Source organism: Barbatula barbatula (genome assembly GCF_947034865.1).
Source record: "Barbatula barbatula genome assembly, chromosome: 13".
NCBI classification, from domain to species: Eukaryota; Metazoa; Chordata; class Actinopteri; order Cypriniformes; family Nemacheilidae; genus Barbatula; species Barbatula barbatula.
The window spans coordinates 566,617-590,306 of record NC_136776.1 but is presented as its reverse complement, the minus strand read 5'-3'; the positions used below and the strand labels follow the sequence as shown (position 1 = coordinate 590,306).

At 41.7% G+C, this 23,690-nt stretch overlaps 2 protein-coding genes across 4 annotated transcripts; one reads left to right on the top strand and one right to left on the bottom strand.

The window, feature by feature from the left end:
• Window positions 1–5,935: 5,935 nt before the first annotated feature.
• LOC306903210 (general transcription factor II-I repeat domain-containing protein 2A-like) lies at window positions 5,936–23,463 on the bottom strand. 3 transcript variants are annotated; one of them, XM_079472212.1, is made up of 3 exons: window positions 23,306–23,439; window positions 18,709–18,853; window positions 5,936–16,011 (listed from the first exon to the last, which is right to left on the bottom strand). In XM_079472212.1, the coding sequence occupies exon 3, from the start codon at window positions 8,931–8,933 to the stop codon at window positions 7,203–7,205; it is 1,731 nt and encodes a 576-aa protein (XP_079328338.1). In that variant the 5' UTR covers window positions 8,934–16,011; window positions 18,709–18,853; window positions 23,306–23,439; the 3' UTR covers window positions 5,936–7,202. The 3 variants fall into 3 exon arrangements, with proteins under 3 accessions (XP_079328338.1, XP_079328340.1, XP_079328339.1); XM_079472214.1 differs by lacking the exon at window positions 18,709–18,853 and having other exon boundaries at window positions 23,306–23,463; XM_079472213.1 differs by lacking the exon at window positions 23,306–23,439 and having other exon boundaries at window positions 18,705–19,135.
• On the top strand, window positions 16,187–16,730 carry LOC306903212 (uncharacterized protein; the record flags this gene model as incomplete). Its single annotated transcript, XM_079472216.1, has 2 exons — window positions 16,187–16,478; window positions 16,561–16,730. The coding sequence occupies 2 exons, from the start codon at window positions 16,187–16,189 to the stop codon at window positions 16,728–16,730; spliced, it is 462 nt and encodes a 153-aa protein (XP_079328342.1).
• Window positions 23,464–23,690: the final 227 nt, after the last annotated feature.

Below are 23,690 nucleotides of genomic sequence, written 5' to 3'. Positions count from 1 at the left end.
ACTGTAGTAATGATCAACGGAAATGTTGCTTTGCATCTCTTGTATATTTGATTCACAGGAAGAAGTTTTTTGAGTTTCGCAGGCGATCAAGACTGTTGTTACTGCTGTACATCAGTTACAGCATCAGAATATCATTTGTCTATTCGGCATATTCGATTTGCTGTATACTTGGAGGATGGAGGCATCAGTAAGTAATCTCTGAAAATTCATTTAATTTCCAAGAACAAATACAAAATATGTAATCTTATTACAAAATTAAAAACATGTTTTTGGCATTGTAGGCAAGTTTACCATACCTTGCAATTGCCCAGAGCGGAAATGTGGAAAAAGGAGCCATTGGCATTGTCCTAAATGTGCCAAAATAGTTAATAGAGCTCCAGATTTTAAATCCCACTTACAAAATCATGGTAAATTATTGAAAACCATTTAAATGATTTATTTTGGTGCTGACAAATTTGTAAGTAACCCGCACATTTCAAATTGTTGCCACAACAGGACTGACAGTGACAGCAAAACCTTCTGGTGAGTTCACTAACAAATGTAACTCAACCAATCAACAGATTGAAAATAGTTCCTTTTACCTAAAATGATAATAACCACAGTGGAATCTGTCATCTTTTTCTCAGATGAGAAAGAACCCTGTGAACAGACTGATCATTTACATCAGGAGCAACAAGGATAAAGAATGTGCCAGAACTGTGGCATTCATTTCAGCAGCATGTCAAACTTAAGATGACATGAAAGAGAGCAGAACTCTGGACAGGAACCAATGATGTGCATTGACCCAAAGAATGGACTTTATGTTACAAGCAAACATGCCCATGGTCTTAGACTTCCCGTACACGTACAGAAGTGTTTACTAGCACAGCACTATGATTGTGAAATGGATGAGTGTAGGGATTTTATGGGCATAGCAGCCCAGAGTGGAAACCCTGGTAAGGAATGACACCACCTTGAGAGGACCAGGAATGCACTTCCCTATATTTCACCACCAGCAGAATCACACAGTAATGCCATAAACGAGATGGTAGAAAAAGGACTTGTTTGTAATTCCAGACAAGAAGACTGTATGGCACTATTTAAACGTGCTCAGTCGGAGGAAGTAGACTGTGTGTTCCCTATATTCTGGGGAGAACAGATTTCTTCTGACAGAAACAAATTCTTCTCAGTGTTCAGCGGACAGAAGGACAATTGGTGTAAGTTTGGAAGGACAGTATCAACCTATGAGTCAAAGTTGGGTAAATGGCACTGCCAGTGCTTCGGATGCAAAAACAGGAACAGTTGTGTCCATAGATACATATCTATGTGGTGGTTGTTCCAAGAACATGCAGCGGAAGAGGATATAGAGGATATAGAGGGCAATGACAGTGAAGCAGTGGAAATTCATCCTCACCAAGAATATACCCAAAGCAATGTCATCACTGCAACAAACTACTTGTGGGAACTTCCTCTGGAATGAAGTCAAACGGAGATGCCCATTCCAGTGACATTTGAGCCGGCAGAACTGTGTTGTCCTTACTGTCCTGGGCCTTGTCCACCTGAACTTACAACATTTGTCATAACAACAAAAGCAACAGTATATGGGATATTTTCACAGAACTTTTCAGTGTTTACAGAAGTCACTTTTTTACTGATTAAAATACAATTATTTACTTGATGTGTTTCTGTCCAGTTTGCAGAAATGTGGTTCGTTTTCAACACTCCAGTTCTGGCTTTCACAATTATAACAACAGAATCATTCTGACCATACCCTTGTGTTCACTTTTGACAACTGGTCTTTCAGTAAGTACATTCAAATGGATAATATGCTTTACAAAAGTACACTTTCAAAAACTGTTGTGTGTTTCTGTCAACACTGTGTGTAGTTAAGCACAACATCATTTGTGTTACTTGTTACTAGATTTATTTAACACACATTCAACATGAAACTAAACATATTTGCCCGGTTCCACAGACAAGGTTTAAGGCTAATCCCAGATATAACTGAAAATAACTCACCTTAAAACATCTTAAAGTATGTCAGCGCCATTGTTTTAAACGCACACCAATAATGTTTTTTACGACATTTTTATAAAAGTATCCTAAATATCATAATTTAACTAAGGCTAGTCCGGATTTAAATTAAGCCCTGTCTGTGAAACCGGGCCATTGTGTTAAAATAGCATAACACAAAAATGTGTTATTCATGAAATAATCCTTTTTAAAGTGTAAGAACATTACAAGAACTCATTCTTTCTTTATTTTACTTTCAGAACCACATTGCTCTGCGCACAATTGCATCACATTCTGAATGTACAGTTCCGGATCAAATGCTGACATAATAAACCGGCTTATATAAGGATCTGTTTGTGAAGCTTAAAAAGGCTGGAGGTAAGAGGACCTTTTATTTCATGGCATGCAAATGATTTGAAGCAGAGCGGCCCTTTTAGGGCTAAATATGACCTTTTTACCACTAAAGAATCTTGTCCTGAGATATGAAGAATAAGAGAGAAACATGAGACAACGAACAGACAGGAATGTGACAAACATCTTGTAGTAAGACTTGTAGTGAAATGTAATTTACTAAAATATGACTTTAGCTCGGTTTTCATGATGAAGTAATATGACGTTATGTGGGGTATACAGTATACATGTATATGCTTCAAATAAAGCATATTCCCAAGTAACATATAACCTCTAAACGAATTGAGCCTTTATAACTGTTAAAGAACCTTCAAAGAAAAATAACACAAAAATATTATTTGTTAAATCTTAATCAATATTATTTGTGTTTTGCACTTATCTTGTTTCATAAAGTAATTAGTGATATTCTGTTAATATAGGTGGAGTGCTCCACATGGGGTGCACTCATGGCGTTGTGTATTACACGTCACCTTTATGGTGGCAAGAGTCGGCTCGGGATCACGGAGATGCTCTGTTGAGTTTTAAACCCCTCCCACAGTGTACATATCTGACATCGCAGGACGTGTCAAACATATCAAGATGAAGAGAAGACTCGCCCATTATCAATCTGCAGAGGACAGACTTTCTAGCTTCGCATTCTATGATGGGTTTCATCAGAAGAACCAGAAACGACCCGAGGAGAGACTGCGAAGTCTGAAACTGGCTTCCCTAGTGAACAAGTTAATGGAGAACTGTTCTCTAGTCAGTATTCACTGTGCCAAATGAAAGACACACACTATATGTTTTCACTACGCCTGTACTTTCATCTACACAATGAGAGGAAAATGCATTCAGCAGAAAACATGCACTTAGGAATAGATGGCAAACTGTTTTATGGTCAAAAAGGTAAGAATGTGAATGGTTTCATTCTTTTTTCAACAGTGGAGTAATTTGAAGTAAGCTGTTCATAGACTAAAACATAAATATGTATAAATGGTTACAGAGACACACAAAAGACCGATGGAAACACCGGGCACACCACAAGGCCAAATGGATGCAAAAGTGAACAGTACATCAGAGACGGGGGGGAATGTTCCCAGTTGATCCATCCAACAAGGTAATGTGTATCACACCATTCCAACCATTCCAACGAGATCAAGTAGAAGTGTAATGCTAACATAGTTTTAATACAAATCTCCAAACTTTACGCTGTACAGAGGAGAGAAGACGACACTGTTGCCAGAATTTCTCCCTTTGCCATTTTGTCTCTCCGGGATCTGAAAACTATTCTTCCCCCACATCTCCTGACTGAAAGCAGCAATGCCCTGGCTAACCGACAATGTGAGCATTATATGTTCTAAAGCTTTTATGTAATATTGTTATCTATAAAAGTTATATCTTTAAAGTTAAATGTATCACCTCACATAGAAGTTGCTGTATACAGATTTTACATTATTTTCCTTTAAAGGTTGTAAATTGCCGCATTGAACAAATTGCACTACAGGCCAATGGTGTAAGTTATCTGTAATCTTTTGTGTTTGGTATTTAAAGACAAAACTATTTATAAGTATTGTGGAGTTTTACATTTCTTGTATTTTCAGGTTTTGGCTTTGGACACGACACGTTTATATTGTGGTACAGGGACTGTGGGGTAAAAGGAGAAACGACTTCAGGTATTATATACATTAAGACTAATAGTCACAATAGCATTACTGAATGATTGTTGTTTCCTTAGAATGATTCAAATCTACAGAAAACCCTTTTACCGAGGGTGATGGGATTAAAAGATAACCCAGAGTTGGGACGTCACTTCATTCTATGGGTTAGTAACACACAATGTGATAATAGAACACTGTTTATATTCAATCTTTGTACTTTGTACAAACATTACTCATTATTATTGTTTCTATTAATGTTATTTATTATACAGGTTTTTGTTATTGTTGAAATTCGAGTGTACGACAGCACCAGCCGGTATAAGACCATTTCAGCAGAGGACATGGACATTTTAAAGTATTATTGAATTTTCTGACTTTAGTTTAATTAGTTTGTGTAAATTGTGGTCAAACAATAAAATTAATTTATTTAATACGTTTTTAATATGTTTTTTGCTCTTAATGATGTGCTTTTTTAGAAATGCATTTAGAAACGTTGACAAATTGGATGGCTGGACTGTGTCCAGTCTGAACCGATGGAGGAGAGATGATGGAAGGAACTCTGGGCTTTTGTTATGCACAGTAAGTTTTATATTTTTGTTCGTAAATATTAAGTAAATATATATTTACTTATAATTTAGCTTTATGTTTATTAAAACATTGTTATAGATGGAAGCAGAACATATTCAAATGAATAATGAAAGCCCGCACAGCAACAGGCTTTACCATGCCTCATGTATGGTGAGAAGACTGCAACCTCAGGTAATAAGAGGATGAAGAAGTTAGTATTAAGTGTGTAAGGGTTTATTTAAGATGCTTTTGTTTCCATGCCAAAAATGTACATTTCTTTTTAAGATTTTCTTCGCGAGGTTGATGGAACAAAAGAGAAAAACAGTGTTGAATCAAAGAGTGCAGCACAAAACAGTTGTATGGCCCAGGAAGCAGAAGTTTGCCTTTACCAAACAATTCATTCAAAGTAAGTGATGACGATGCTATTTTGATATGTTGTATAATAGTTACACTCATTTTTATTATTGTTAAACTGTCTTTAGAGAAATGCATCCACGTGTCAACACACTGAACTGGATTCAGTGCGACCATTGCTGGCATCACACAGAAGAAACAGCATTCAGCTGTGGCTGTGAAACCAGTCATGTGTATACCTTGGAGAAGAATGTAAAGGACTTGTTTTTAATGTTTTATTTCTACAGGACACTGGCACTCTTGAAGGACGGCTTAATGGTCCCATCTTGTAATAGATGATAAGATCTTGGTAAATATTTATAAATACGTAGGACACAATTTGAATAACAATATCTTAAGGCTGGAATACATTACACAACTTGTCAAATCTGAACAGATAAAAAAAACTAGACATCACACTAGCAGACTTTTAGAAGTTTTGCACAGAAAACAATATGTAATAAAATAAGCCGACTGGCGCAGACTTTCTGCAACAAATCGTTACAAACATTATTTGTAAGTATGTAGGATGTACATGGTTCTTTGTATTAGCATCTATCGTACTGTTGCTCTTTTATAACATATCGCTTATTGCTCCCTGATTCTTTGGATAAAAGCATCTGCTGAATGACTAAATGTAAGAATGTAGGATATTTACTGTGTTTTTCATGGACTTGTTATTAGTCATAAATAACATAATAAAAACAACACTTCTTAAGTTAAAGTAATACCACATACTGTTTCTTAACTATTAAAATCTTTCACCTGTAACTTGCAACACTCACATTCCAGGAATTACACGACGGCTTGAGGAATGAAACTATAATGTCCAACAGAATGTTTTTATTTTTACATCCGACATTTGCCCCCAAGCTAAAGATGAAGAAAATCAGGTAACACTTCTGTTTTTATTATTTGCCTTTTGATACCCTTTCTACAATGACATTTTTGTGCATTTTCTATATTAATAATGTTTTACATGTTGGCAGACTTCAAATATAGAGTACATGTTAGCAGACTAATATATGTATAATTATGGAAATGATTGCTGTTTAACAGACAGAGGCAATAATAGAAAGAATCTATGAAGTCACACAACTGGCTAGAGATTCCATGGAGAAAACATCCTACATACTGGATGTTATGACCCCTGAGGTAAACATAATGATACTTTTAACACTTCTACACAATAAATAGGAAAGTGGCATTTAATGCACTTTGCACAATTTAAAGCTGCACAATGTTTTTCTAAAAACCCTCATTAATCTCCACAAGACTGAGGGCTTTCACAGGTACCAGGCAGAAATGGCATTACAGTCAAACATTTCTTTGGAGTAAGTCTTCCTTTTCTGTTGTTATTCCTTTCTGGCTAACATACGTTTTTATCAAATGCTTATTTAAGTGAAATATTTGGCTTTTACAGGGTGCAATGTACTAATCCACCATGGTTCTAAACCAGGGGTGGGCAAACTTTTTGACTCGCGGGCCACAATGGGTTCTAAAAAGCCGGGCCAGGAGCATTTGGAGGGAGTGTTTGGGCCGGATATACTAAAGCATTAAATGTAGTGTGTGCAAACCTCATAGCACAGTAAGAACACTACAACCCAATTTATTAACTGTCTTTCAAATGTGAAAAATAGCCCTTATCAGTTAATAAATTTGTCTCAAGGAATATGCAAGATATGGCATTTACATACTATTTTGCAGATACTGGGAGGAGGAAATGTAAATAGATTAAAATAACATACGCACTGTGATTTATCAAGATTGCGTCTGTTTTTAATAAGTTTCAATCGAAGGTGCAAAGTTAAAGAAATCCACATTTATTGAAAAATGGAATCACTTTCAACATTCAAAACATATTATTACACAACGAAATACTCAAGCTCAATAATATCTACTTGTGTTAAACTCCGCAAAATCATGGATGGATTGTCCTGACCGCGCGCTCTACAAACTCGCCACGGACGCCCTCGCCTTCACGCGCAAACAGTACACGTGTATCGTTGCCAAGCACACAGACATAGGCTGTATTAAATATCCTACCTGCAGCTGAAAATTTAAATTAAGAGCGATGTGCGGCGTGTTAATTAAGCTACTGTACCGCTGCTGTGCGTAAATGCGCATTGCTCTTAATTAAAAGACGCACTTCCAAACTTTCCATATGCATTTTTTCATCACACAGCAGAAAAACTCACCATTTCAGTGGGAACAGTGTTGTTGGTCTCCCTTTTTTGCCAGTGCATCAAAGTCTGGAGTTAGTTTTGTTGTGGCAATTCTCAGGACAGATCTGAGGTGTTGGTCAGTTAACTTGGATCTGTGATGGGCTTTGTTGATTTTCATGACGCTAAACGTCTGCTCACACACGTAGGTCGAGCCAAACAACACCAGCATCTTCTGCGCAGTCCTCAGGAGGTTTGGAAACGCGGTCTCGTTAAGTGAAGCGTAAAAGTCATTCAGTTTAAGAGACTTGAACTTCTCCTTTGAGATGGAGTCAGACTGAAGATCGATCAGTTCCAATTGCAGCTCCTGCGGTGCTGATTCACAGGACACTAGTTGAAGTGACTTGTCAATTTTTTCAAAATCACAGAACCGACAGCAAAATTCTCTGTGCAGATCGTCCAGTGATTTGCAGTATTTCTTCGCATTTCGGGCGGCCTCTTTCTGCACGGCTAGTGTGGGGAAATGTGCGAAAGATTTGTTTGACATTTGCCTGGAGAATAAAACCAGCTTGGATTTGAAGGCTCTCACATTTGTGTACATGTCGTGCGCAAACTGATCTTTCCCCTGTAGCTTCACGTTCAGCTCGTTCATGTGTGAAAATATGTCCACAGCAAACGCAAAGTCACAAAGCCAGTTTGTGTCGCTCAGCTCAGGGAATTCTTCGGATTTCCCCATTAAATTAAAAAATGAGCGAATCTCGTCTTTGAGCTCCCAGACTCGTTGAAACACTTTCCCCAAACTTAACCAGCGGACGCGAGAGTGGTAAAGTAGGTCCTGGTGATCCGCATTAGTTTCTTCCAGGAACGTAATGAACTGACGATGATTAAGTCCCCTTGCTCGTATGAAGTTAACAAGTTTTACAACTGGATCCACGACGTGATTAAGCTGCAATACAGACTTACACAGAGACTCCTGATGAATGATGCAGTGAAGTAAAATAACATCCTGGTCAGGGTTTTCTTCTTTCACTTTATCCTGGATTCTTTTCAGCAGCCTGATGTTTTTTCCAGTTAAATTTGGCGATCCATCCGTGGTGACATTAGCAAGTTTACTCCAAGGTAGCTTCATTCTCTCGATGACAGCAGACACCAGTTCATATAAGTCCTCTCCTTGCGTTTTCCCTTTCAGTGATTCCATGCTCAAAAGCTCCTCCGTTATCTCAAAACTGTCGTTAATCCCTCGGATAAAAATTAGGAGCTGAGCAGTGACTTTTATGTCGTTAATTTCATCCAGTGCTAGTGAATATAACTTAAAGGACTCCGCCTTTTTGTTTAACTCGCTGACTATATCTTCGTCAATCAGTTCCACGCGGCGAGTCACTGTCCTGCGTGCTAAACTGATTTTTTCAAACTTGGCTTTGCTCTCCGGACACAAGAGACCTGCTGTCTCTACCATGCACTCTTTCAAAAACTCGCCTTCGGAGAAAGGCTTGCTAGCCTTTGCTAATTTGAATGCCAGCAAATAACTTGCCTTGGTACTTGACTCTTGAATTGCAGTTTGTCGGTGAAAAAAGTTCTGTTGACTCTGTAAATTAGCTGCCAACCTCTGAGCAGTAGCCGCCCGTTCTTGTGTTGACTGCTTGCTAGCATAGTTTGCATGCTTCGTGGCAAGCTTCGCGCTGCCGTGCTCCTGGGTCGAGGTGGGGTGGCTGCCGTCCAGGAGGGAGCCAAGGCCCGTTCGCCGTGGGCCGAGCCTGCTGCCAGCCGCCATGATGGGGAGGAGCAGGGAACGGAGGACCAGCTGCCCTCAGCTGGAGGGCCATCGCCGGCCGCCAGGGGGCGGAGGAGGATCGAGCCGTCCACCGAGCGTCTAGTACCATCGCATGGCACCGCGAGGAAGAGTTTCTCGGCTGGCTGAGGACTGAGCGACAGCTTGTCAGGGACCCGGACAATTTTTTTTCTTTTCCTCTCTCCCCTCTCTCGTCCCTGTCGCTCCCCTCTCTCGTCCCTGTCTCCGTTCTTTCGTCTCGCCGGTGCATACACCCAGGCGCCGCGGACTCCGAGACTGGCTCCCCGGGGGGGGGAGTAGGTACAGTCTCGGTGGTGCCCCCCGGCCTGTAAGGGGTGATGGGGGTATGTAGTGAGGAAGGCGGGACGAGAGCCGTGACGCGGGGCCGGTGGCGTGAGTGATCAGTGCAAGCAGCTGTGCGCGCACCGGTCCCGCATCTTATCACGGAGGAGATTGGGAGCTTAAAAGGATGTTCGGCAGGACTGTTGACGAGAGAGGACCGGGCCCGGACATATGTTTAGTTTGTGTGTATGTTTTATGGCCGGCAGTCGACCGTGAGGTGGCTGTCGGTCAGTTACTTCCGTGTGTATTGTTTATTTAATTAAAGTTTTATTGTTCAAATGTTCGCCGGTTCCCGCCTCCTTCCTTCCCTTCGATGGATCTTTATTACAGTACTCTTTGAAAACCGCAACAGCTTCTTGGCATATCAGACATACAGTCGTTGATCGGACTTCAGTGAAGAAGTATTTTGTTGTCCACTCCTTATTAAACACTCGGCATTCACTGTCCACTTTCCTTCTCTTTGGTCCGCTCATTTTCACAGAAGGGCTTAATGGTGACGGGAAACAAAGTGAAAATTAAAGTGAAATAAAGAGAAATACGCGCCACTCCAACAACGGTCAATGTGTTTTGAGTGCGCCATCTATTGGGGAAACGTGGGCATTGCAGGGAAAGGGGAAAAAAAGGAGGTTTTTACTATAATTTGGACAAGTTCGGCGGGCCGGATTAAAAAGCCTAACGGGCCGTATGTGGCCCGCGGGCCGTAGTTTGCCCATGTCTTTTCTAAACTAAAGTCAGCAAGAATCTTTTTCCAACCCTTTCTTAACAGATGGGAGTTCATAAATATGGTTCATGTTACATATGTTAATATTATAGTATCATTGTATGTTACTGCTGTAACAACATAAATAACTTCACAGTATTTTTTTAAGTCATGTCACGAAATGGCTTTGGACAGAACCCAGATGCAGGCAGACAAAGGGTAAATGTAAAACGTTTATTAAATCAAAGACCCACAATGGGGAAAAACAAGCACAAAAACTCACTGACCAAAAAACACTAACAAAACAAACATCTTCCACGAGGGGAAAAAACAAGGTCTATATAAAAGAGAAATAATAAGTCTACAAACTGGAACAGGAACAACATGTTATCCAAAGACAAGACATCCGTGTTGAGCATGAACATTAGACAATCGATAATGCACCGACACTGAACAGAGAGAAACTGAGACTATATAAAGGGAGACACTAACGAGAAGCGATTACATGGGGAGAGTGTGTCATGATTCTGCCTTCTCTTGTCTTGGTTTTCTGGTCTAGAGGCAGAATCATGACGGACCCACGTGTTTTATGTGGAGAGAAACATATTATTGTCAATCAGGACATAATATGCGTTCTCTCCTGTCTCGTCATTTGGCCCCGCCCCTCTCGTTTCTAGTATAGCTTTCCTCCTGTGTCTCATTACCACACCTGCCCATCGTTATATCCTTTGTTCGTCTCCCTATTTAAATCCCTTGTATTCTCTGTCCTGTGCTCGTTTGTCTTGTAAATCTTGTTCATTGTGGTAACTGTTTGCTCTGTTCTGCTCGATCCCTACGCTGTGTCCCAGCGCTAGTGTCCTTTTTTGTTACAGCTTGTTACCCGCCGTGAGTGTTTCCTTCCTGTTTTTGCTGTCTTAGTTGTCCTCTGTATTTTACCCCATTGTGGGTCTTTGTTTTGTGTTTTTGTTCCCTTTTTATTAAAATCTGTGTTACCCCGTACTACTGCCTGCATTTGGGTTCTCTTCACTACCCGTCCCGTGACAGAGTGGTGACAGGTGATTGGAATGAAACCATAACGGGAGTGAAACAACTAACCAGGTGATGGGAATAAAATCCTAACGAAGGTGAAACACAAAACAGACGATGGGAATGAAACCCTTAAGAAATTACAGGAGATAGGAGGGTTGGGCTGAGAGACATAACAGGAAGACACGTGGCATCAAGTAACCACATAAAGCCACATGTCTCCACACATAACACAACAGAAACCCGAAAGACGTGGCAATGTCATGACTCTGCCCAGGGAGCTTGAAAGCTCGAGACAGGAAGGACAGAGTCCTAACAAGTCAGCTTTATTTATATAGCGCTTTTTACAATTTTCATTGTTACAAAGCAGCTGTACAAGAAAACATTGACTATAAGTAAAACATAAAAGGTTATGGAAGTCAAAACACAGTTCAAATATCAGACACACAATAAATTCCTATATGCAGAGTTAATTAAATAAGACTACCAAATTCTAGCAGCCCCCCCGGCCAGGCAAACAGTGTAAAACAGTATGCAAACGGTGGCGAGGAACCCAAAACTCCATTGGAGGAGAAAAAAATCCTCAGAGGGAGACCAGGCCTAACCAGGGGATTCCAGTTCCCCTCTGGCAAAAGCTGCTGCCTCTGCACAAGCTCGACAGTGCTTGCACAACAAGGCAAAATAAAAAACAAATTTAGATTTAAAATTATCATTAATAATCTAATAGCGACTGAAGTTTTGTAGAGTGGCCACGTCCTTCGTCCAGCATTTGTCAGGTCTGGGAATGGATTGCGCCCTGCCCGCTCCGGTAGCCTTGGACTGCGTCCTGCCCGCTCTGGTAACCTTGGAACAATGAGACAAGACTGGCTGAGAGTAGAGTACTGTTCTGCACTCTTTGATGCAACAAATACATCAGTTGTTATTGGAAGTGTCCCTGGTTCCGGTTGATCTAACTAGTGCAGCCTAGATCTTTGAAATATATATATGATGATAGTGTAGTGTATGCAAGATTAAAAAGATGCGTCTTTAGTCTAGATTTAAACTGACAGAGTGTGTCTGCCTCCCGGACAGTGCAGGGAAGACTGTTCCAAAGTTTAGGCGCTAGATGATCTGCCACCTGCACTTGATTTTGAAACTAGGTATTACCAACTGACCTGACGCCTGAGAGCGTAGTGCACGTGATGGACTATAATACGTTAGAAGTTCTCTCAAGTAGTGAGGAGCTAAACCATGCAAGGCTTTATAGGTAATAAGCAAGATTTTAAAGTTTATGCGATGCTTTACAGGTAAGCAGTGCAAGGTTGACAGAACCGGGCTAATATGCTCATACTTTTTTGTACGTGTAAGAACTCGAGCTGCCGCATTTTGGACCAGTTGGAGTTTTTGTAATAGGCCTGCAGGGCAACCACCTAATAGTGCATTACAGTAATCTAGTCTTGATGTCATAAAGGCATGTATAAGCTTCTCTGCATCTGATGGTGACAGCATATGACGTAATTTAGATTTATTTTTAAGATGGAAAAACGCAATTTTACAGGTGTTGGCGACCTGGTTCTCAAATGACAGAGTACTATCGGATAAAATGCCAAGATTCTTAGCTAAAGATGAGGGTTTTATGGAACATCCATCAATAGTTAAGCAGTATTCTTGGTTGTTACGTAGGGCGGTTTTCGGTCCGATAAGTAACACTTCAGTTTTGTCCGAGTTCAGTGATATAAAATTGCTACTCATCCACTTTTTTATATCGACTATGCATTCCACTATTCGATGGAATTGCTGTGTTTCGTGAGGCTTCGAGGAAATATAAAGTTGCGTATCATCAGCATAACAGTGAAAGCTTACTCCGTGTCGCTTTATTATATCTCCTAGAGGTCGCATAAATAACATCTAAGCCATTTCAAAGCTATTTCCTTAATACCGACATCATTTTCGAGTCTATGTAGGAGCATGCTGTGGTCAATGGTGTCGAATGCTGCACTAAGATCTAGCAGCACCAATAAGGAGATACAACCTCGGTCAGACGCCATAAGCAGATCATTTGTAACTCTAATCAGAGCAGTCTCTGTACTGTGATGTGCTCTAAATCCAGACTGGAAATCTTCATTAATCTCATTCCTTGGGAGGAAGGAGCATATTTGAGTTGAGACTACTTTTTCCAGAACTTTAGATAAGAAAGGTAGATTCAAAATAGGTCTGTAGTTAACTAGTTCTCCAGGGTCCAGATGGGGTTTTTTGACAAGGGGCCTTATAACAGCCACCTTATATGCTTTAGGCATATGTCCCAATGTCAGAGATGAGTTAATAATGCTAAGTAGAGGATCTATAATTTCTGGGAGCATCTCTTTCAGTAGATTTGTAGGTATAAGGTCTAACATGCATGAAGTTGATTTAGATGATCTAATGATTTTAGATAGTTCATCGTGATCTATAGTAGAAAATAAACGTAATTTCTCCTTAGAGGCAGAATACAGAATCAGAAGTCGCTGACGATTTATTTTTGGTTAATTTAGCCACTGTATCAAATAAACACCTAGGGTTATTTTGGTTTTCTTCTATTAATGATGAAATGTAGGCGGATCGAGACGTTTTTAGGGCTTTCCTGTATTTTTTTGTACTATCCTTCCTTGCAGTACGAAATACCTCTAATTTAGTTTTCTTAAAGTTGCGCTCCATTTTTCGTGCCGCTTTCTTTAGAGCCTGAGTGTGTTCATTATTCCACGGTGTTGGTCTGTCATTTTTAATCTTCTTTAAGCGCAAGGGAGCAACTATGTCTAGCGTTTCCGAGAAGGTGGCATTAATATTTTCAATGGTAAAGTCAAGATCTTCAACGTTATTACTCATGCTAGAGATTTGAGACAATTCAGGCAAATTATCAAGAAACGCATCTTTTGTAGTCGAAGTTAATGTTCTACAATATTTGTAACTTGGAGTTTGATTTGCCACCATTGGGTATTGAAGTAAGCATGATACCAGATAATGATCTGAGATGTCTTCGCTCTGCTGAAGGATTTTAACATCGACCACGTTTATACCGTAAGACAATATTAAATCTAAAGTATGATTACGAAGGTGAGTAGGTCCTGACACATGTTGACTAACGCCCATGGAGTTAAGAGTGTCTTTAAAAGCCATTCCTAAAGCGTCTGTATCATTATCTACATGAATGTTAAAGTCACCAACAACAAGGACTCTGTCTGCAGCCAGTACTAGTTCTGATAAGAACCCACCAAATTCTTTAATAAAATCTGTGTGGTGCCTTGGTGGCCAATATACAATAGCCAGAATAAATTTTAAAGATGTTTTGTCCTTAGTATTAGGTATTGATGCATCAAGTACCATGACTTCAAAAGAATTGTATTTAGGATTAGACTTCTGGGAAATGCTAAAAGAGTTACGGTAAAGTGCAGCAACACCTCCCCCTCTGCCTTTTAGGCGAGGCTCGTGTGTATAATAGTAATCTTGGGGGACAGACTCATTTAAAGCAATATAATCATCTGGCTTTAGCCATGTTTCTGTGAGACAGAGCATGTCTATTTTATGATCTGTTATCATATTGTTAATAAAAAGTGCTTTATTAGAGAGAGATCTAATATTTAGCAATCCGAGTCATAACAGTTGATTATCTGTATTATGTTCATGTTTAGTTAGTTTAACGTTAATTAAATTACCTTTGAGAGGTTTACGCTTTATTTTATGTTTACTAATCCGGGGGACAGACACAGTCTCTATTTTATGATGTTTGGGAGAAAGGATTATCGCATGTTGTGTATTTAGTGTGTTCTGCAACGTGAGACGGCAAGCAGACCGTTGGTTAAGCCATTCTGTCTGCTCCCTGACCTGGGCCCAGTGAGTCAAGTTTTAGCATTAAGACTATGTGCCATATTTCTAGAGAGTAGAGAAGCTCCAGCCCAGGAGGGGTGGAGACCATCTCTTTTCAACAGGTAAGGTCTGCCCTCAAAACTTTTCCAGTTATTTATAAAAACAATATCATTCTGCAGGCACCACTCAGACAACCAGCCGTTTAGTGATGATACTCTGCTATGTATCTCATCACCACGATAAGTGGGGAGGGGGCCAGAGAATATTTCAGTGTCTGACATCGTGCTTGCGAGCTCACACACCTCTTTAATATTATCTTTTGTGATCTCCGATTGACGGAGTCGAACATCATTTGTGCCGATGTGAATAACAATCTTACTGAATTTACGATTAGCCTTAGCCAGCACATTTAAATTTGACTTGATGTCAGGCGCTCTGGCTCCCGGTAAACATTTGACTATGGTGGCTGGTGCCTCTATGTTAACGTTCCGAACAATAGAATCACCGATAACTAGGGCACTTTCAGCAGGTTTCTCAGTCGGTGCGTCGCTGAGCGGGGCAAACCTGTTCGAGACTGTAGTCGGAACGGTTGAGTGATGTTTTGACCTGCGACTACACCGTCTCACAGTCACAAAGCTTCCCAGCTGCGGGGGTTGTTCAACCGGAACCGCACTAATATTGCTCGCATCCAAAGTGTTTTCTAAGCTCCTTACATTCTTACTATCCTCAGATAAAGATTGGATGCAAGACTCTAATTCTGAGATCCTCTCTCTCTTCTGAGAGAAGGCTAAGCTAAACATTTGACATGAGGTGCAAGTGACAATAATAAGAGAAGAAGCCATAACTCGCCGGGTTTGAAGAGGAAGCTTATCCTTTCGTTGGAATCGGGCCGTGTTTCGTACAGGCAGGGAACCTGTGGGATCCCGGGATGCGGAAAATCAAGTTCTCGCCTAGACCGCCACATCCTCGGTCACACAGAGTTGTCCAAGAGGGCACAACGTCAGGCGATTGGTAAGTTCAAGAGGGATAAGGTGATAGAACAGCTCGCCGCCCTCCGCGCCACCTGCCCAGCGATCCCGATGGCCACCTTTTTGGACGTGGATGAGATCCCGAATTTCTCAGACGACCAACAGGTAGAGTATATCGACCGGGAGGAGGAAGGCCAGACGTGTGCTGAGGAGAGATGCCAGTAAGTAAGTGTGGAACATTTATTTCATTTATTTTACATTTGTAAGAACATAACAAGTTTGGATTTTAGATCAAATTTAGACTTATAGTGTGTTCGTTGTGGTCACCTCACCCCTGATTGCTCTGCGGTAATGTGCCACTGAGTAATAGCGTCCAGTGGATGGACAAACTGCGGGTGTCAAGGATCACCGAGACGACCATACACCACTATTTCAAGAACGTGGCTCAGTTCCTTGACTACGTGTCCGAGACCCCCCCAACCACCTGCCGCCTATCGAAGGCCATGCTGGTGGCAATCAGGAGAGAGGTGCGCACCCTGATAAAGGGAATGAGGAGAAAGGTGGTGACGCACAAATACGCAGTGAAGACGGCCAAGGAGGGGAAGCTGCTGTCAAAAGCCCACCTTCTGCAGTGCCGCGAAAAGGCAAGAAAGTTCATCCCGGCCATTTTGGGTGAGTTAAACTTTCACTTTTTTCAAGCTTCAGACTTATTGCATTTCATCCTCTAATGACTCTGTCTTTTCTTTCTTTGCAGAGAAGTTAAAGACATCGCCCACCACAAAGGACCAGTGGAGGTTCTACGGGCACCTGACCGCCTACCTCGCCACCATCTACGGGCACCGCGGGGGTGTTTACCAAAACATGCTGGTGGAAGAGGTGACCGGTGCCGTGCCCGTAAAGGGGACCCGGTCGGGAACTTTTTAATCAACGTGAGTAGCTCGCTTTCTCATTCTCACGCACCTCGCTCGCTCACCTCACTCAGTCACTCGCTCGCTCACGCGCTCAATCTTTGCTTCAATCTTCTACAGATCGCAACCCACAAGACGAACCAGGCCTTCGGGGCGGCCCAGCTCTCCCTTACAGACAAGGAGTATGGATGGATGGAGACCTTCCTCGACATGAGGGAGACGCTGGTCGGAGGATCGGACTCCCCGTATTTTTTCACCTCAAAGCCCAACCCCTGTAAAAATGTAAACGCGCATTTTCAGGAGGCGTGGGTGGAGATGGGGTTGCCAGGAACGCCAAATTTCACAGACGTCAGGACGTCGATAGCGACATACGTGAGTATACATTCATATAAACACTAGGCCTTTCGGGATCAGATTTGTCTCCTCCTAACTTATTTCTTTCTGTCTTCTTCCAGGCTAAGAATGCACACACGTCTGATGACCAGGAAAAAAATCTGGTCCCCCAGGAAAACCGTGGCACAGAAGCTGGTGGACCGGGCAAAACTGAGGCTGACTAGCCCAAAAATGTCACCCAGCCCCATAAAGACAAATTTATAGTTTATTGTTTCATTGTGTTGTTGTTCTTTGTTGTTCTTTAGTTGTTCATAACGTTCTTTACTTGTTTAATTATTGTTATACTCAGAAGAACACACACGACATGGGAACAACATTTTAAGTGTTTTATAATAATGTTTTATAATAATAAAGTTACAATTTAGGAATGAGCAACGTGTCCATGAACTTCATATGTGTTGCCCATTACTATAAACTACAGGGGTCATTTTACAAGTTTTTCCACAAAGTCATACAGGAAGTGACCACTCAATGCTTTAAATAGCACATTATTCATTTAGTACACTTTATTAGAATTACACGTGGCATCAACAACTCATAAAATGCTCCATTTTGCCTTTCTAAGTTTATTCTCATAAACTGCAGGTGGACTTTAGCCCCGTTTTTCACTAAGTCATACAGCAAGTGTCCACCTGCAGTTTATATGAATGCACCACGTGTAGTGAGTTGGTGGAAATTCATTTTTAAGGCCATTATCGTGTCTTTTGTGAGTTGCTGCTAACATATGTGTGTCTAATAAAGTTGAATATGTGAATCGCGTCGTTGTTTATTCATTTAATTGATTATAAACGCCTGGGGAATCGAATAAAGAAAAGAACTACAAAGGACTACAAACATGGCAGAAAACCGGAAGCTGGTTCCGGTCGTGTGCCATATTTGTAGTCCGTTGTAGTTTTTTTGGTAATCGACCACCTTACGCTTATATGAACGGCACACGCGTATTATGTTTGTGGACAACCACTTTAAGGGCATAATTCCGTCATCTGTGAGTTGCTGCTTACATATGTATGTCTATTAAAGTGTATCAACAGACTAACAGGGTCGTCAATGCATATAGATTACTATAAAGTGTGTCCACGAACTTCATACGTGTCGCCCATTAAAATAAACTGCAGGTGGACTTTTGTCCAGTTTTTCACTAAGTCATACAGGAAGTGTCCACCTGCAGTCTATGTGAATGCACCACCCGTAGTGAGTTGGTGGAAACTCGTTTTTAAGCATAAATAAGTGTGGCGGGGCGCTGATGAGAAAAGTTCACGAATGAACCAGTTAATTTATTACTTAAATATCCGACTACGCCACCTGGGCGGGTTAAACCCAGGAACTAGAAGTAAACCCCACAAGTTTAAGATCACACAGATTCGTTCTCTTCATAAATTAAGGCAGCCGAGAACATGGGTATCTAGTATAAAAATAGTATTTATTAAATAACAATTGCATAAAAGACAAATATAAAAATATCTTGGAGCGGCTCAATTTGACGGTCCAAGCACGTCATAGCATACAAAAAGAAAAATTAAACTCAAATGATTAAATAACCATAAACAAGAAAAATCATAGGATGAAAGTAAATGCACACGCATAGGGCTGGGGTTACCCACTACAGTGAAGGTCGTCCGTACTGGTTGTAGCACAGCACACACCACTGTGACCTCGGATCACACACACGTCAAGTGTCACACGACACAGCAAACTTAAAGTAGCACCACCACCACTAGAGACCTTTCACCCGTGGGACCCCAGCTCCTGAAAGAAAAAGATAAATAAAACAAACACGACACATTCCATAAATATATAACGAAATCAAAATCACGAAACAAACCAATACTCAATTTAAATAAGAAAAAGATGATCAGAAATGGTATAACACAAAAGAAAGAGAAGAAATAATCAAAAAAATAAACTAACACAAACATACGTAGACCAAGACGGCCTGGCTCCTAAAGGAAACGACTATTCAAAGCCTCCCTTGCCGCTCAACCAAACAAGGTGGGCACCGACAGCCTTCCACACCCAGAATACCCAACAGCGATAGCTTAAGCGACCGAGGGCACAGAGTGCTCAATAGCAATAGCGTAAATGTAGCTCTAGCGGCAGAAACCGCAGCACGCAATGTGCAGGAGTAGTAGCTTTAACAGCAGAAATCACGGAGTGCTCAATAGCAATAGCGTAAATGTAGCTCTAGCGGCAGAAACCGCAACACACAATGTGCAGGAGTAGTAGCTTTAACAGCAGAAATCACGGAGTGCTCAATAGCAATAGCGTAAATGTAGCTCTAGCGGCAGAAACCGCAGCACGCAATGTGCAGGAGTAGTAGCTTTAACAGCAGAAATCACGGAGTGTTCAATAGTAATAGCGTTAACGTAGCTTTAGCGGCAGAAACCGCAGCACACAATGTGCAGGAGTAGTAGCTTTAACAGCAGAAATCACGGAGTGTTCAATAGCAATAGCGTTAACGTAGCTTTAGCGGCAGAAACCGCAACACACAATGTGCAGGAGTAGTAGCTTTAACAGCAGAAATCACGGAGTGTTCAATAGCAATAGCGTTAACGTAGCTTTAGCGGCAGAAACCGCAACACACAATGTGCAGGAGTAGTAGCTTTAACAGCAGAAATCACGGAGTGTTCAATAGCAATAGCGTTAACGTAGCTTTAGCGGCAGAAACCGCAACACACAATGTGCAGGAGTAGTAGCTTTAACAGCAGAAATCACGGAGTGTTCAATAGCAATAGCGTTAACGTAGCTTTAGCGGCAGAAACCGCAGCACACAATGTGCAGGAGTAGTAGCTTTAACAGCAGAAATCACAGTGTTCAATAGCAATAGCGTTAACGTAGCTTTAGCGGCAGAAACCGCAGCACACAATGTGCAGGAGTAGTAGCTTTAACAGCAGAAATCACGGAGTGTTCAATAGCAATAGCGTTAACGTAGCTTTAGCGGCAGAAACCGCAACACACAATGTGCAGGAGTAGTAGCTTTAACAGCAGAAATCACGGAGTGTTCAATAGCAATAGCGTTAACGTAGCTTTAGCGGCAGAAACCGCAACACACAATGTGCAGGAGTAGTAGCTTTAACAGCAGAAATCACGGAGTGTTCAATAGCAATAGCGTTAACGTAGCTTTAGCGGCAGAAACCGCAGCACACAATGTGCAGGAGTAGTAGCTTTAACAGCAGAAATCACAGTGTTCAATAGCAATAGCGTTAACGTAGCTTTAGCGGCAGAAACCGCAACACACAATGTGCAGGAGTAGTAGCTTTAACAGCAGAAATCACGGAGTGTTCAATAGCAATAGCGTTAACGTAGCTTTAGCGGCAGAAACCGCAGCACACAATGTGCAGGAGTAGTAGCTTTAACAGCAGAAATCACGGAGTGTTCAATAGCAATAGCGTTAACGTAGCTTTAGCGGCAGAAACCGCAGCACACAATGTGCAGGAGTAGTAGCTTTAACAGCAGAAATCACGGAGTGTTCAATAGCAATAGCGTTAACGTAGCTTTAGCGGCAGAAACCGCAGCACACAATGTGCAGGAGTAGTAGCTTTAACAGCAGAAATCACAGTGTTCAATAGCAATAGCGTTAACGTAGCTTTAGCGGCAGAAACCGCAGCACACAATGTGCAGGAGTAGTAGCTTTAACAGCAGAAATCACGGAGTGTTCAATAGCAATAGCGTTAACGTAGCTTTAGCGGCAGAAACCGCAGCACACAATGTGCAGGAGTAGTAGCTTTAACAGCAGAAATCACGGAGTGTTCAATAGCAATAGCGTTAACGTAGCTTTAGCGGCAGAAACCGCAGCACACAATGTGCAGGAGTAGTAGCTTTAACAGCAGAAATCACGGAGTGTTCAATAGCAATAGGGTTAACGTAGCTTTAGCGGCAGAAACCGCAGCACACAATGTGCAGGAGTAGTAGCTTTAACAGCAGAAATCACGGAGTGTTCAATAGCAATAGCGTTAACGTAGCTTTAGCGGCAGAAACCGCAACACACAATGTGCAGGAGTAGTAGCTTTAACAGCAGAAATCACGGAGTGTTCAATAGCAATAGGGTTAACGTAGCTTTAGCGGCAGAAACCGCAGCACACAATGTGCAGGAGTAGTAGCTTTAACAGCAGAAATCACGGAGTGTTCAATAGCAATAGCGTTAACGTAGCTTTAGCGGCAGAAACCGCAACACACAATGTGCAGGAGTAGTAGCTTTAACAGCAGAAATCACGGAGTGTTCAATAGCAATAGCGTTAACGTAGCTTTAGCGGCAGAAACCGCAGCACACAATGTGCAGGAGTAGTAGCTTTAACAGCAGAAATCACAGTGTTCAATAGCAATAGCGTTAACGTAGCTTTAGCGGCAGAAACCGCAGCACACAATGTTCAGGAGTAGTAGCTTTAACAGCAGAAATCACGGAGTGTTCAATAGCAATAGCGTTAACGTAGCTTTAGCGGCAGAAACCGCAGCACACAATGTGCAGGAGTAGTAGCTTTAACAGCAGAAATCACGGAGTGTTCAATAGCAATAGGGTTAACGTAGCTTTAGCGGCAGAAACCGCAGCACACAATGTGCAGGAGTAGTAGCTTTAACAGCAGAAATCACGGAGTGTTCAATAGCAATAGCGTTAACGTAGCTTTAGCGGCAGAAACCGCAACACACAATGTGCAGGAGTAGTAGCTTTAACAGCAGAAATCACGGAGTGTTCAATAGCAATAGCGTTAACGTAGCTTTAGCGGCAGAAACCGCAGCACACAATGTGCAGGAGTAGTAGCTTTAACAGCAGAAATCACGGAGTGTTCAATAGCAATAGCGTTAACGTAGCTTTAGCGGCAGAAACCGCAACACACAATGTGCAGGAGTAGTAGCTTTAACAGCAGAAATCACGGAGTGTTCAATAGCAATAGCGTTAACGTAGCTTTAGCGGCAGAAACCGCAACACACAATGTGCAGGAGTAGTAGCTTTAACAGCAGAAATCACGGAGTGTTCAATAGCAATAGCGTTAACGTAGCTTTAGCGGCAGAAACCGCAGCACACAATGTGCAGGAGTAGTAGCTTTAACAGCAGAAATCACAGTGTTCAATAGCAATAGCGTTAACGTAGCTTTAGCGGCAGAAACCGCAACACACAATGTGCAGGAGTAGTAGCTTTAACAGCAGAAATCACGGAGTGTTCAATAGCAATAGCGTTAACGTAGCTTTAGCGGCAGAAACCGCAGCACACAATGTGCAGGAGTAGTAGCTTTAACAGCAGAAATCACGGAGTGTTCAATAGCAATAGCGTTAACGTAGCTTTAGCGGCAGAAACCGCAGCACACAATGTGCAGGAGTAGTAGCTTTAACAGCAGAAATCACGGAGTGTTCAATAGCAATAGCGTTAACGTAGCTTTAGCGGCAGAAACCGCAGCACACAATGTGCAGGAGTAGTAGCTTTAACAGCAGAAATCACAGTGTTCAATAGCAATAGCGTTAACGTAGCTTTAGCGGCAGAAACCGCAACACACAATGTGCAGGAGTAGTAGCTTTAACAGCAGAAATCACGGAGTGTTCAATAGCAATAGCGTTAACGTAGCTTTAGCGGCAGAAACCGCAACACACAATGTGCAGGAGTAGTAGCTTTAACAGCAGAAATCACGGAGTGTTCAATAGCAATAGCGTTAACGTAGCTTTAGCGGCAGAAACCGCAACACACAATGTGCAGGAGTAGTAGCTTTAACAGCAGAAATCACGGAGTGTTCAATAGCAATAGCGTTAACGTAGCTTTAGCGGCAGAAACCGCAACACACAATGTGCAGGAGTAGTAGCTTTAACAGCAGAAATCACAGTGTTCAATAGCAATAGCGTTAACGTAGCTTTAGCGGCAGAAACCGCAGCACACAATGTGCAGGAGTAGTAGCTTTAACAGCAGAAATCACAGTGTTCAATAGCAATAGCGTTAACGTAGCTTTAGCGGCAGAAACCGCAACACACAATGTGCAGGAGTAGTAGCTTTAACAGCAGAAATCACGGAGTGTTCAATAGCAATAGCGTTAACGTAGCTTTAGCGGCAGAAACCGCAACACACAATGTGCAGGAGTAGTAGCTTTAACAGCAGAAATCACAGTGTTCAATAGCAATAGCGTTAACGTAGCTTTAGCGGCTGCGTTGCGACCAGGCAGTAGCAATAACCAGCAACGAGAGCAGGAGACAAACGAGAGGCGAAAAAGGGAGGATCCAAACCTCGGTGATTTAACTATACCCAGTTCAAGCCAGGACACACAGTCTTCACTCGACCCGTTGCTAAACTGAATTTAAAGCAGTCAATAAATCCACTATATCAACGTACGAGGACTCCCGACGAAAAGGACAGGCTGTAACTACCGCGCACACACACCCACAGGGAAACTTCCGGATATGACGTATACCAGGCTGGTACCAACCAGCAACTAAATAGCCAGCACTGGTCGCTGATTGGCTATCCAAAATGTCAATCACCACACCTTCACTTGCCCGTACTGTCACATAAGCATTATGTGAGTTGCTGCTTACATATGTATGTCTATTTAAGTGTTCCAACAGACTAACAGGGTCGTTAATGCATATAGATTACTATAAAGTGTGTCCA